Source organism: Capra hircus, chromosome 22 (assembly GCF_001704415.2).
Source record: "Capra hircus breed San Clemente chromosome 22, ASM170441v1, whole genome shotgun sequence".
In the NCBI taxonomy this organism is placed as follows: domain Eukaryota; kingdom Metazoa; phylum Chordata; class Mammalia; order Artiodactyla; family Bovidae; genus Capra; species Capra hircus.
This window is the reverse complement of record NC_030829.1, coordinates 17,328,457-17,341,326: the sequence shown is the minus strand read 5'-3', so window position 1 is coordinate 17,341,326 and position 12,870 is coordinate 17,328,457. Positions and strand designations below refer to the sequence as shown.

The 12,870-nt window shown below is 47.5% G+C and overlaps 1 protein-coding gene across 4 annotated transcripts in view; it reads right to left on the bottom strand.

The window, feature by feature from the left end:
• SRGAP3 (SLIT-ROBO Rho GTPase activating protein 3) overlaps positions 1–12,870 on the bottom strand; it is a 247,345-nt gene that overhangs the window by 62,784 nt on the left and 171,691 nt on the right. For all 4 annotated transcript variants that reach the window (XM_018038363.1, XM_018038364.1, XM_018038365.1 and 1 more), the window contains exons 5-7: positions 6,800–6,985; positions 2,457–2,585; positions 1,206–1,427 (exon numbers count right to left, since the gene is read on the bottom strand). In XM_018038363.1, the coding sequence (XP_017893852.1) occupies positions 1,206–1,427; positions 2,457–2,585; positions 6,800–6,985 (537 nt within the window). The remainder of the gene's footprint in view (positions 1–1,205; positions 1,428–2,456; positions 2,586–6,799; positions 6,986–12,870) is intronic.

Here is a 12,870-nt window from a genome sequence, read left to right as displayed (position 1 = left end):
AGCTAATGAAAAGAAGGAAGGATGGGAAACAGTGGAATGCGCCCAGCAGGAAGGTGCTCCAGACAGGCAGCCGTGCAGCAGCGGTCCTTTTGCTGCGCTTCTCCCCACGTGGGCTGACTGAGAGAGAAGGGGGGAAGAGAGGAAGACAAGAGAGAGATACAGTTCTCCTACCCTCAGTCCAGCCAAGGCTCTGACTACCATGGGCTGGGCTGCCTGGTGTCACCTGGCTGAGCTCATAAGAGACAGTGGGCCTCTGTTTTTTAACCCAGCCTCCAGTCACCAGACGATGAGTCAAAGGGCTGGACATGAGGGGCTGGGATGGTGTGGGAGCTGTGGGGAAGCCCGGCAGAAGGCATCTGTTGCAAACGACAGAAGTCGGTAGGGCCGTGGGAGGGTTCAGCTGAAGGCACCTTATAAGGTGCCTCCGGGCTCCTCCCCGCTACACAGGTGCAGTGACAGCCCACACGAGCTCCCACCTGGATCCAGAGGCTGGCTGGGTCCCTCTCGCATGTGCCCGAGTGGCGTATCTTAGGTGGAGGGAATGGGGCCACTAGGAGAAAGTTCTGGGCACCTATCCCTGGAGGCAGAGATGGGGAGCCAGATATGACACTGTGGCTGTCCTCCGTTGTTCCAGGGACCAGGGCCTGAGCCCTGGAGAGAGGGAGCGATGACATGGAAAAGCTCAGGAGAGATTTTCATAAGAAGTTTTGTGAAACCTGGGTAACTAGTGTGCTGCTTTGGGGCTAGTGACGAGTGTCTTTTCCCATTTTTTTTTTCCAGAACATCATGAAGATGTGAGCAGCACAAGCCCTGGAGGGAACTCAGCTGGCTGGTGTGCTGAGGGCTCAGGGTACTGGAGCCCAGGCCAGCGAGGCTCTGCTGAGACCCCACCTTCGGTGATCCAGGACCATCTGAGGGGAGAATGCGAGATGATGGGCTAAGTGTAGGCGTGGGGCTCCCTTGGGGTCTTCTAGACACAACTGTGAGGGGTTTTATGCGAAGCTAAGGTTCTGCAGTTCTGCAGGCAGGGGACTTGAGGCACCAAGATTAGGGGATTCGTGGTAAACTCCTCTGCTGGGGAAGCCCACGCGCCAAGAACTTGACCCCAGGCCTCTGAGCTGACATTCTCCTCCCCTCAGTACTCTGGGAGCTCACGGCAGAGGGACGGAAGCAGCCTCAAGCAGGGGCTCCTGGGAGAAGCCTACCTCGTCCCCCATGTGGGGCTGAAACTCGAACTTGAGCGGGGGACAGAAGACCTGGTTACACATGTCCATGACCGTGTGCTTGTCGCTCCGGGAATCGAGGTTGTCCACGGCATTCTCGATGACGTCCAGCCCCTCGTGGCGAGAGGTCTCTAGGTTGTACTCGGCTGAGAGGTAGGTCCGGAAGGTGCGGGCCAGGCTGGCGTGAAAGCCCAAGTCGCAGCACTTGGAAAGAAGCACGAGAGGGTGTGCGGGTGAGGGTGGTGATGTGGAGAGGGGCCGTCGCAGTGACTTAGGTTACCTCCTGCTCCACAGCCAACCCTTCCATGCTGGAAGCCCTCGTGCACTTCGGAATCTTACCACACAAGCCTTGCCAAAGCCCTCGGGGGGAGCAGTGGGATTACAATCTGGGCAATGACAGTGCTTTTCTCAGCTCCCTACACTCACCGTGTTCTCTCTAATCTCCATGCCTTCACACACTCATAGTATCTGCCTGGAAGCCTCTTCCTTTCTCTTCCTGTCTAAATACCTGTCTTCATGAAGACACACCAAGCAACTCCAGCTCCATCACAGCTGACATAGGAGCTGCCCCAAACCTGGTGCTCACAGCATTCCCGCCCAAATCTGGTTGTCTCACCAGTGCGTTCTGCACAGCTGGCGCTCAGGACCTAGAGCTAGCAGGTACTCAGTACAAACTTGGTAAATAAACAAATGAAAGGGCTGTGTGAAAAAGCAAGCTGAAAGGGAGGAAAGGAATTTTCCTCTCGCATTTTCCTTTTACTTCAACTGCCTGATTTCTCCCAACATAATATCCCCAAGTAAAGCTGATCTGCGTAATTCTGTCTCATTCATTATTTTCTTCCCTATGTCTGGAGGACTGGACTCCAGGGGTGCTGAACATTTAACCGTCTTTACAATCGTGGGAAGTCCCCAGGACATGAACTGTGTACAATCACCCCTCTATCCCCAAAACCAGTAAAGGACCTGGTGTAGAGGAAGGTGTGCCTGGAAAGTGCACGCTGAACTACAACTGCCCAGCCCCAATGTGCAAGGGCCGCCAGAGGCCCACTCCCACTCGGGGAGGTAGAAGCCACGGGGTGATACTCCTCTCTCAAATGCTCCCTGCCTGTCTCCCCCATCAGGGCTCCCGGGGCCACCATCCACCCCACACGTCAGCAAAGAACAAGGGCCAGCCCTCCCACAGCTGATGACTCTCGCCAGGCAGTCATCAGCGCAGACTCCCCAGGAGCTCACGTCGATGAGGTCGGAGACGTCGTGGATGTAGTATTTGCTTATAGCCGCGTTGGTGGCTGCCAGATTCAGCAAGTAGTCGTTCCGGGCCTTGGTGCACTTCAGCTTGTTCTCAGAATATTTTGCCTGCCTCTGGAGGAAGGGAAAAATGGATGTGAGAGCAAAGCCACTGATGGGAGGGATTTGGGATTTTCTACATGGCCAGTATCTGCAGTCAGCCCCTCATATGGCCCTGGGATGCCTTACTCCACGTGCTGGGTGAGTAGGATCTAGACCCCGTACTCAGAGAGCTCCACCTTATACCACACGTGTGCATCTGACAACAGCACGGCTGGGTAAGCTGCAGGCTTTTCCTGGATTTGCCAGAGCGGAGTGTAACTCACACCTCCAGGGCCCCCTACTCAACATCCCCCAGAGGCTGCTCAAACCCCGATGATGGCCCGTGAAACCCTCCTGACCCGGCTCTTGGTCCATGTTCCCATTCTTTATAAGGCGCTCCTCTGTCTAGCCTTTAGAGGCCAGGTCACTCCTGCCTCTAGACTCAGACTCCTTCCCTCCACATGGCAGGCCATCCTTCCAGGTCCCTGCATGGCCTGCTTCGTAACATTATTCAGGTCCTTAGCCACGGTCACATGCATCAGTGTCCCCGGCATCTTGCCTGCCCCTTCCCATGCTCTATTCTGCCCTATTTTTCCCATTTATTTAATCCTTATTCAATTTTTAGTGATTATTTTAATTTTTAAAAGACTTTTTTAGAGCAGTTTTAGCTTCGCAGCAAAACTGAAAGGAAGGTAAAAAGACTCTGGGCATGCCTCCTGGCCCCCACACACTGCCCCCCAACCCTCACCACCCTCTACCATGTGGTACGTTTGTTACAATTGGTGGACCTATACTGACACACTGCTATCACCCAGAGTCTACAGTCTACCCAAGGGTTCAGTCTTGGTGTATATTCTGTGGATTTGAACAAATGTATAGTGACATGTTTCCATCGTTACAGTATCAGAGCAGTTTCCTGGCTGGAAAAATCCTCTGTGCACCACCCGTTCATCCTGCTCTCCCACGTAATGGTTGTAAGCACTGATTTTTTTTTTTTTAATGTCTCCATAGTTCTGCCTTTCTTAGAATGTCATATAGTTGGAATCATATAGTATGTAGCCTTTTCAGATTGGTTTCTGTCACATGCATTTAAGGCTCCTCTATGTCTTTTCATGACTTGATAGCTCATTTCTTTTTAGTGCTGAATAACATTCCATGGTCTGGATGTACCACAGTTACTTAGCCACTCAACTACTGAAGGACATTTTGGTTGCTCAGTTTTTTTCATGAGTACTTTTCACCACCCTAAATTATATTTTTTTACCTCTTTACTAACTCGCTGATTTCCAGTGTACCCTGTGAAGTCAGGGGCTTAATGGTCCCTGTTCATGGCTGGGTCTACAGCACCCAGACCAGTCCCTGCATATGGGCAGCATGAAGTGATTGGCACTGGCTGGATGTGAGTGGTGAGGTGAGGTGGGGTGTGGCGGCCAGAGGTGCAGTCTTGACCCAGGCTGAGCTGGACCACCTCCTTGGGAAGCTGCTTCTGTCCTGGGCCCTCCTGGGCAGGAAGCAAGAATGAGTCCATGGGTTGGAGAGCTCTCTCTTCGCCCCCTTCAGACAGATGAGTCCCACTGCCGAGGAGGAAGACAGCCTCCTTTAAGAAACAGGGCTGCTTCCTACCTAGGCACTCTCAACCTTCCTGCAGATCACGTTCTCCTGTTTAGCGGGGACACTCCATTGTCAGCCTTTTAATTCTCCTCAGACATCTCTTCTGACCTTATTCGGGCTCCACTTATTCTTGGAATGTCTAGCAACAAACTTTTGGTAGTCACACCCTGAACCAGCCACACACCCAGCCTCCACAGAGAATTTTTATATTCTTGGCCCATTTCCAGTGGGTTACTATGACCCTGAGACCATTTTCAGCCCTTCATGGACTCATAAAAGTTTATACCTGGAAAGGATCTTAAAGATATCCTAGTTTAATTCATCCATTTTATAGGTGAGGAAATGAACATTGAAGAGAAGTAGGTTGTCCGAGAGCCAAACGATTGATTAGCATACAATCCTGAACTCAAACTTAAGCTTCCAGACCTCTCTAACCAATGCTGTCCCTACCCCTCTATAGGTCCCCTTACGTTGTAGCTCTGTAGTTCCCTGCCTGGTTATCTTACTTTTGAAAGTCTATTTCTAGTGTATTCTCAGACATATTGTATCAAAGTATATTCCCAGAATATTGTATCAATACAGCCAGCACCACTATCTAAATTTAGAGTATTTTCATCACCCCAAAGGAAACCCTGTACATTAGCAGTCACTCTCCATTCTTTTCTGCCCCAGCTCCTGACACCCGATAATCTGCTTTCTGTCTATATGCACTTGTCTACTCTGGACATTTCAAATAAACAGAGTCATATAACATGTGGTCTTTTGTAACTGGTTTCTTTCACTTAGCGCGCTTGTTTTCAAGGTTCATCCATGCTGTATCTGTATTCATTCCTTTTCATGGCTGAAGATTCCATCATAGGGATTTACCATATTTTATGCATCAGTTGACTGTTTCTACCCTTTGGCTATTATGCATGAAACTGCTATCAAGTTCCAGGAGTGGAATTGCTGAGTTATATGGTAACTCTATGTGTAACATTTTGAGGAACTTTCAGACTATTTTCCAAAGTGGCTGTACCAGTAACATTCCCTCCAGCAATGGATGATGGTTCCAGTTTCTCTATATCCTCACCAACACTTGTGGGTATCTGACTTTCATATTTCAGCCACCATGGAGGGGGTGAAATGGTGTATCACTGTGCTTTCGGCTTGGGATTTCCTTAGTAAAGAATGATGCTGAGCATCTTTTCATGTACTTATTGGCCCCTTACATATGTTGTTTACAGAAGTGTCTATTCAAATCCTTTGCCCATTTCTTAACTGGGTCGCTGCCTGTTTATCGTTGAGCATATTTTTCCTTGGCTTTGGAAATGACTCTGATATTTTATTTGCCTCTGGTTACTTTTCCAGCTTACCCAGGTCCTGTTGGATTTTATTTCCACTCAATCTCCTATAATGAGAGCTGTAGGATCATATAATCGCCAGTCTCACAGAATTAGTCTCATAGAATTAGTCTAATAGAAGCCCAAATAAACATCTGATGCAATGTTTGGCAAATAGAAAAAGCTCAGAAATGTTTGCTGATTGTATGGAATGAATGAATGCAGAGAATTCAACAAGAAAATCATAGCTCTTTAAGAAGATAGGAACCTAAGAAGTAACCTAATCTAGGATGAAAAACAGCAGGATGCACACTGCCCCTTTAAATTCCCTGGCCATGGCAGATGATGTCATTAACTGATCACCATACTATCTTTAACTAAAGCCTTGAGGGGGCTCACAATCCTCAGCATAAGGCTCTGGGTGCATGTGTGCATGCTAAGTCACTACAGTCGGTCTGACTCTTTGTGACACTACAGACCACAGCCCACCAGGCTCCTCTGTCTATGGGATTCTCCAGGTGAGAATACTGGAGTGGGTTGCCATGCCCTCCTCCAGGGGATCTTCCTGACCCAGGAACTGAACCAGTGTTTCTTAGTCTCCTGCATTGGCAGGCAGGTTCTTTACCACTGGCGCCACCTGGGAAGCCCAGGGCTCTGGGTAGCCACTACCAATTGATGACAGTTCATATGAGAAAGGAGATTTGTTGTAATCACTGTCAAATTTTAAAACGAAAGTTCAGAGGCTTGTTATAAATGCGGCATCTTCAAAACTCAGCCTGTCTGACTCCAAAACTAGCACTTTCACCATGTCCAACAAAAGCACTTCTCCAGCATCAATACACAAGGATTCTGTATGGCCCAGCTTTGGCCTGGCAGTGGCAATTTCTTCAGAATGGTTCTTTAGCTGCTTCCCAGGTGTTGGTTGGTACCCCAGTGCTGTTGCCTCTTGTTGGGACACATTAAGACCCAGTCAGCACCCCTGGCCACTAAATCGACCTCCAGGGCAGGCTCCACCCACACTAATGCCTGGTGATTCTTGCCAGAAGATGCTCCCTGCACAAGAGCCTCGTCACAGTTCAGCTCTCCAGCCAGCTGAGCATCTCTCCTTCTGCTGACCTTGGCCAGAGGCCTAACAAGTTCTAGCAGAGGCATGGCCAGCCCTGCCTCCACCATGGCACTGCCCCCCCAGGGGAGCAGCTGCCGACAGCATTAATCCACCCCCAGATACTCGGGGTGCAGAGTGGGAGGCCCAGGCTGAAGGGAGCTTGACCCCCCCCTTCCTGCCCCGTCCCAATCCCCAGGGCCTCCGCTCGCCTTCTCCTTCATCTTCTCAATCTTCTTCACAGAGCTGCGGCGCTGGGGCCGGTCCTCATGCCGGAGCAGGTTCATGCTGAGGTCTCCCGACTTGTTGAACTGCTTCTCCTCCTGCTTCTCGGCCTCCTTCAGCTTGCTTTCCGCACTGATGCTCTCTGCGTGGTACATGTGGTAGGTTTTCATGACCTGGGGACACATGAGCGCAGGCAATCAATAGACTGTTACAGCCCAGCATGGGCGGCCCTTAGTGCTGCCAACTCTCTTCCAACTTCAGTATTCTGGTCAGCTCTGCCCCTGCCCTCTTCCCATGACGTGCTCTGAAACCTCTAGGCTCTTCATTTTTATACAAACTGTTTCTGAGGACTGGAGGTGATGACCATCATCGTTAAGGCTTTACTGAGTGCCAGGAATGAACCAGTAAAGAGGAAATTGAAGGGCCACCACAGCCCCTGAGCTTCTAGGGGCTCTGGGAAGTGATGTAATGAATGTGGCCTTCCTCAGCTGGCCCCCCACCCACCCAGCCCTGCCAGCTGTGTGGCTTGCCTCCCATCCCATCCCAGTGTCATTGGAAAAGGCTCTCCTTAGGTACTCGTGGGATTTCAATGGGATCATCCTTCTTACTTACACACAAATCATTTTCTCAGCTGTTTCCTTGAGTAAATTTGGCCTGCAAATGGCTCTGTTCCCAAAAGGAATATTATTGGGTAACCTAATAGATATTCTATGCTCTCAGAGATAAACTCATCCTTAGCTACTACAAAATTAATTCCTTTAAAGAAAATTGCACTGTGCTACCCTAATTCCATATTAAGAATTAGATATTGCTATAACAAGGGAATTTTTGAGACAGAAGAAATTCTTCCCATCATCTACTCCAACCACCAAGTTTTACAAACAGGAAAACTAAGGTGTAGAAAAACAAAGTTGCTTACCCAAGATCATACAGTATTATCAGTATTGTTTCCAGACTTTATATCCATGTGATTATCTTAAGAATCAAGATACCGAACACTCCCATCACACCAACAAGATCCCTCGTGCCCCTTTCTGGCCCGTCCCCACCACTTACCCCAGCCCCCTGTAGTCACTGATTTGCTTTCTGACACTGCAGACTGGTTTTGTGTGTTCCAGAACTTCATATACATGGACCTGTAGAGTATAAACTCTTCTACAACTACCCTTGCTCACTCAGCATAATTTTTTCGCGATTCTCCCATGTTGCTGCATGTATTGGCAACTCTTTTTTATTGCTGATGAGTATTCCCTTGAATGGCTATACCACAATTTGTTGATCTGTTCACACGTTGATCATTATTTGGATTGTGTATAGTTTCCAGCTATTATGAACAACGCTGCTGGGAATGTTCACATACAATTCTTTCTGTTGATGGATGTTTTCGTTACTCCTAAGTAAATAGGAGTGGTATAGAGGGTCATAGAGTAAGTGTAAATGATATATGTAACCACAGTAAAAATTTGGTCTCAGACTTTTAATACTATCATATCATACTGTCTCCTTCATTCATTACCATTTGCTCAGCAGATTTATTTGGAGCAGCTTTAGAGCAAGCGAGGCCAGTCCTATACCAACAGTATTCTATCTCCCAGTTCCCAACTAGGCGTATACTTTCCCTTTGCAATATCAAGTTTATGATCGTCTTTCTATGCTAAAAAACACAAGAAATTTCTGGAATTCATGGCTCCTGAGCCTTGTTGGTCCTTTTCTCCTGCTGTTTGGACAATTAACAGCAGCTAATGGAACAGAGGTGAACCCCTGGAGATGGGGCATGCTTCTGCCTAACCAGGCCCTTTAAGTCAAAAAACTGGCCAATGTTATTATCTCCTTCACGTCAAAGTCCTGTTAAGTTAGATTATTAAAATGAGATTCTAATAAGATTCTGTGATTCTTACCATGAAATCACAGCATTGATCTGTTGTTAAGGAAGTTTGTCATACATCAGGAGTCAGCAGGGTCAACACCTATTGTAGAGCAGGTTAGGTAAGAATGTGGACTCTGGCCTAAATATCTGGGCTGAATCCTGACGCTGCCACTTACCAGTTGTGTGATCTTGGGCAAGTCACATAACCTCTCTGACCTCTGCTCCCTCATCTATAAAATGGGGATAATAATAGCACCTATTTCACAGGTTTGTGGTGAGACTAAATAAGTTAATTTTTTGAGAGACTGAAATCAATACCAATTACACAGTAAAAGCCATGTAAGCATAAGCCACTACCATTGCCACCACCATCTACACGTTTGATTTGGACTGAGGGTTTGAAAATCTTGAACTTACTTATTTGACTTCAGAAAAATACAAACTCTAGAAAACATTAGCTAATGTGGGAAAAAATGTTATTCTACACCACATTTCTCCCTCCTTTCATCCTGAAGACCTCCCCAAATTTCAAAACAATAAATGAAAACTTGTAGTCAACTTGTCTTCGTGGAACTTGGTGAGAAGACTTCTCTGCATCCGGCCCTTTTTTTTTTTTTTTTTTTTCCAGTTGCTCTAAAACCTCTAAAGAGGCCCTTCTTGCTGGTTTCCTCCCTTCCTTCATCACCTCCGACTTCTCTAAGCTTACTTCTAAACAATTCAATGGGCCAGAAAGTGTGCCGGATCAAAGCGTTTTTGACGTCTAGTGGCCAAAGGCGATGACTGCAGGTTTACGGATGACCAACGTAGTTGCCTACTTCCAACTATCTTAAGCCATGGCTCCTGGAATGGAATGTGACTCAGAGCTGGGAAGCCTGCTGAAGGCTGTCTCTGGGCCCCTTTCCCATTCTCGAGCCTTTCCTTGACCCCTCCACCTTCACAGACACCACTGGCGTCTGCATTCCTGCCCTGTGCTCCTGGTGCTGTTCGTTTCTGAACTCCATTTCCTTTCTGGGTTCAAGGATTCCTGCAAAATCCTTTTTTTCCCCCCCATTTCAGCTGCTGAGGTCTGCTTATCTCAAGCACTGACTTATCGTGTGTGTTAGGTAGTTCAGAGGAAGAGACAGCATTTCGATTTGCACTTAGAGCTTCCCATCCGATCATTCATGCATCCATTCATCCAAGTGGTCAAGGTCAGCATCCTGGCTGGGCTTTCTCAGCCTCCCACATTTTCCTTTGGTTACTTTTCTACTCCTCTTGAACCTGTGATATTTAAAAACTCTGTTCTTGAGTTGGGTATTGGATTCAGTGATGCTTATTACTACATAGCTTAAAATGAAAAATCAAATAAGTTGATAAATAAAAAGGATTGCAGCTTTTCTACCAATTATGAGAATCTGATATGATTCAAGTTTATGATTAATCTGGCAGTGCAAAGCTCACGTCTCTTTAAAACCATCTACTGTAGACTGTGTAGAATTGGCTCTTCCTCTATTGCATGAACATACCACAGCCAACTCAATTATTCTCTAATGGCCAATCTCTTAGCAGTTGCCATTGTCAGTAAAAAGCACAAAGATCAATATAAATAACTGTTGAAGTTCATGTTCTCAATTTGGGAAGTTTGTTCATGGATTTTCAAGAATTTTTTTTTTTAAACTGGTTTCACATATATAAATGAAATTAAAGAACACCAAATGTCGATCAAGAGGGGGATGTTATGTACCAAGGTTCATGATTAATAATTTTTAGGGCCACAGAATGTCCCATTTTGGAGAAGGCAATGGCACCACTCCAGTACTCTTGCCTGGAAAATCCCATGGATGGAGGACCCTGATAGGCTGCAGTCCATGTGGTTGCTAACAGTGGGACATGACTGAGCGACTTCACTTTCACTTTCCCTTCCTGCCCTCCATCAAGCCAGATTCCCAGAGTAGTCTCCGAACTGCATTCCCAAAACCCCATGATTGGAGAACACAGCTCAATGACCCTGGGGTCAAACTCTATGCGATTCAATTGGTAATTCCTGATCCCAAGAATCATAGTGAACTGGACTGCCCAGGGACACTTATGTTAGACAGCTGCTACAAGGAAGTTCACCTGGGGACCTCTCTGAAGTGAGTCTATTTATGCTCAGAACCCTCTAGATACTTCCTTTATTTAATTACCTGAAACGGGGCTTCGGCATGAAAGGCCCTCAGCTCAATGGTCCAGAACAGTCTGCTTAATACTGCCAGTCCAGGAGGTGCTGAATAATATTTAAATTTACCTATTACTTCAGACTTTGCAAACCTCTCTTTTTACTACCCATAAGGAGCATTTCAATTAATCCTGCAGAGGCAGCAGAATAATAATAATAGCAGCTGACATTTACTGAACACTTACTACATGCCAGGCTTCCTCTTAAGCACCTCACAGACATGGATTCACTTATTGTTCACAAAACCCCTGTGAGGTAGGCTATATTCTGCCTGCCTTACCAACGAGGAAACCACGACACAGGGATGAAAGGGCGCTCTGCACCATGGAGACTCAGGAGACCTGCTTCTGAGACTGGACCCTCCCACCACTTGCCGGTGGCTGTGTGGCAGAGGCCTGACCTCTCTGTGCTGCCTGGCAAAGCCCTGGGGAAGCTGTGACTGCAGAGTGGCAGGCTGCCAGCAGTGTTGAGGTGGGGAAGGGAGCAGAGGAGGATGCAGGAGTTCGCTCAAGTCACTGGGACACAGTCTTGAACCTGGGATCCCTGGAGGGGCCTCAGAGACACCCAGAGGCTTACTGCCAGATGGGAGTTCAGTTTCCAGGCCTCGAGATCCTATCAGGAACAGCCTTTCGGAAGAAGTCTAGCACAGGTTGAGAAGTACTAGGCAGGGATACGTAAGTGGAGACCACTGTTCTTGGCCCCAAGTCAGTTTCATAGATTCTCAGAGACGCTCCAGAAACCTTGATAAGATTATCCTGTCACTGAAGGAGACTGAGGCCCAGAAATGGCAAGTTTGGGGCCCAAGTCATACTGCAAGCCAGATGGCAGGCTGTCAATATTTCCTCTTCTGGTGATCACGCTGTGCACGCTGTGCCTCCTGCATCTTCCCAAAACCTCAGATCATGAAAATGCTGCTACCAAGTCACTTCAGTCGTGTCCGACTCTGCGCGACCCCATAGATGGCAGCCCACCAGGCTCCTCCGTCCCTGGGATTTTCCAGGCAAGAACCCTGGAGTGGGTTGCCATTTCCTTCTCCAATGCTTGAAAGTGAAAAGTGAAGGTGAAGTCGCTCAGTCGTGTCCGACTCTTAGTGACCCCATGGACTGCAGCCCACCAGGCTCCTCCGTCCATGGGATTTTCCAGGCAAGAGTACTGGAGTTGGGTGCCATTGCCTTCTCCAGATCATGAAAATAGGAAAGTATTATCTGTACAGTTCTTCAAATCCAGATTTAGATGCAAAAGAAGGCAAAGGCAATCTGGAAGTTCACCTCATTAATAAAGGGACAGGCTGGGGCAGGATAAGGATCAGTTTTTAGAAAAAAAGGTTCTCAACAATGCAATTCTGTGTACGTGTCCTCCACCCAACAGGAAGGGCCATCCCTGGGCCACGCAAGAGTTGTGAACGAAGTGAGACCCTGGGCCAGAGCATAACAAAGACATCCTTAAGGAAAAGAGAAGTACCCAAACTTCAGTCTGACCACCACACTTGTGCTGCCTACGCTCTCCGCAGAACTTCTAATCACTGTCTTATTCATTTTGCACATTTATAAACTGTCTCACCCAACTTGAGTGCAAAGTCCATACACTGTCCATGATCATAATCCCTGTATTAGAGCAGAGATTGGTACCCAGCAAGTATCAGTGTATATTTGCATGAATAAATGAATAACAGCTAGATGGCTGGCTGGATAAAGTGGTGGCTGGATAGGTAGATAGGTGGGTGGATGGAAGGATGCATGCAAAGATGGATAGATGGGTGGCAGGTGGATGAATGGATGGATGGCTAGATAGATGGGTGAGTAAGTGGAAGGATGGGATGGACAAGGATAAAATAGAGTTCTATTGCCTTTGCTCTAATGAATATATCATCTTTGGGGGTAGGGCAACAGCTACACCTTCAATTGTTAAATATTTATTGAACAGCTCATGATGGGCCTGGTACTGCACTCGGACCTATACGAGGAAACACTACAATGTATAAGACAGAGGCAGTC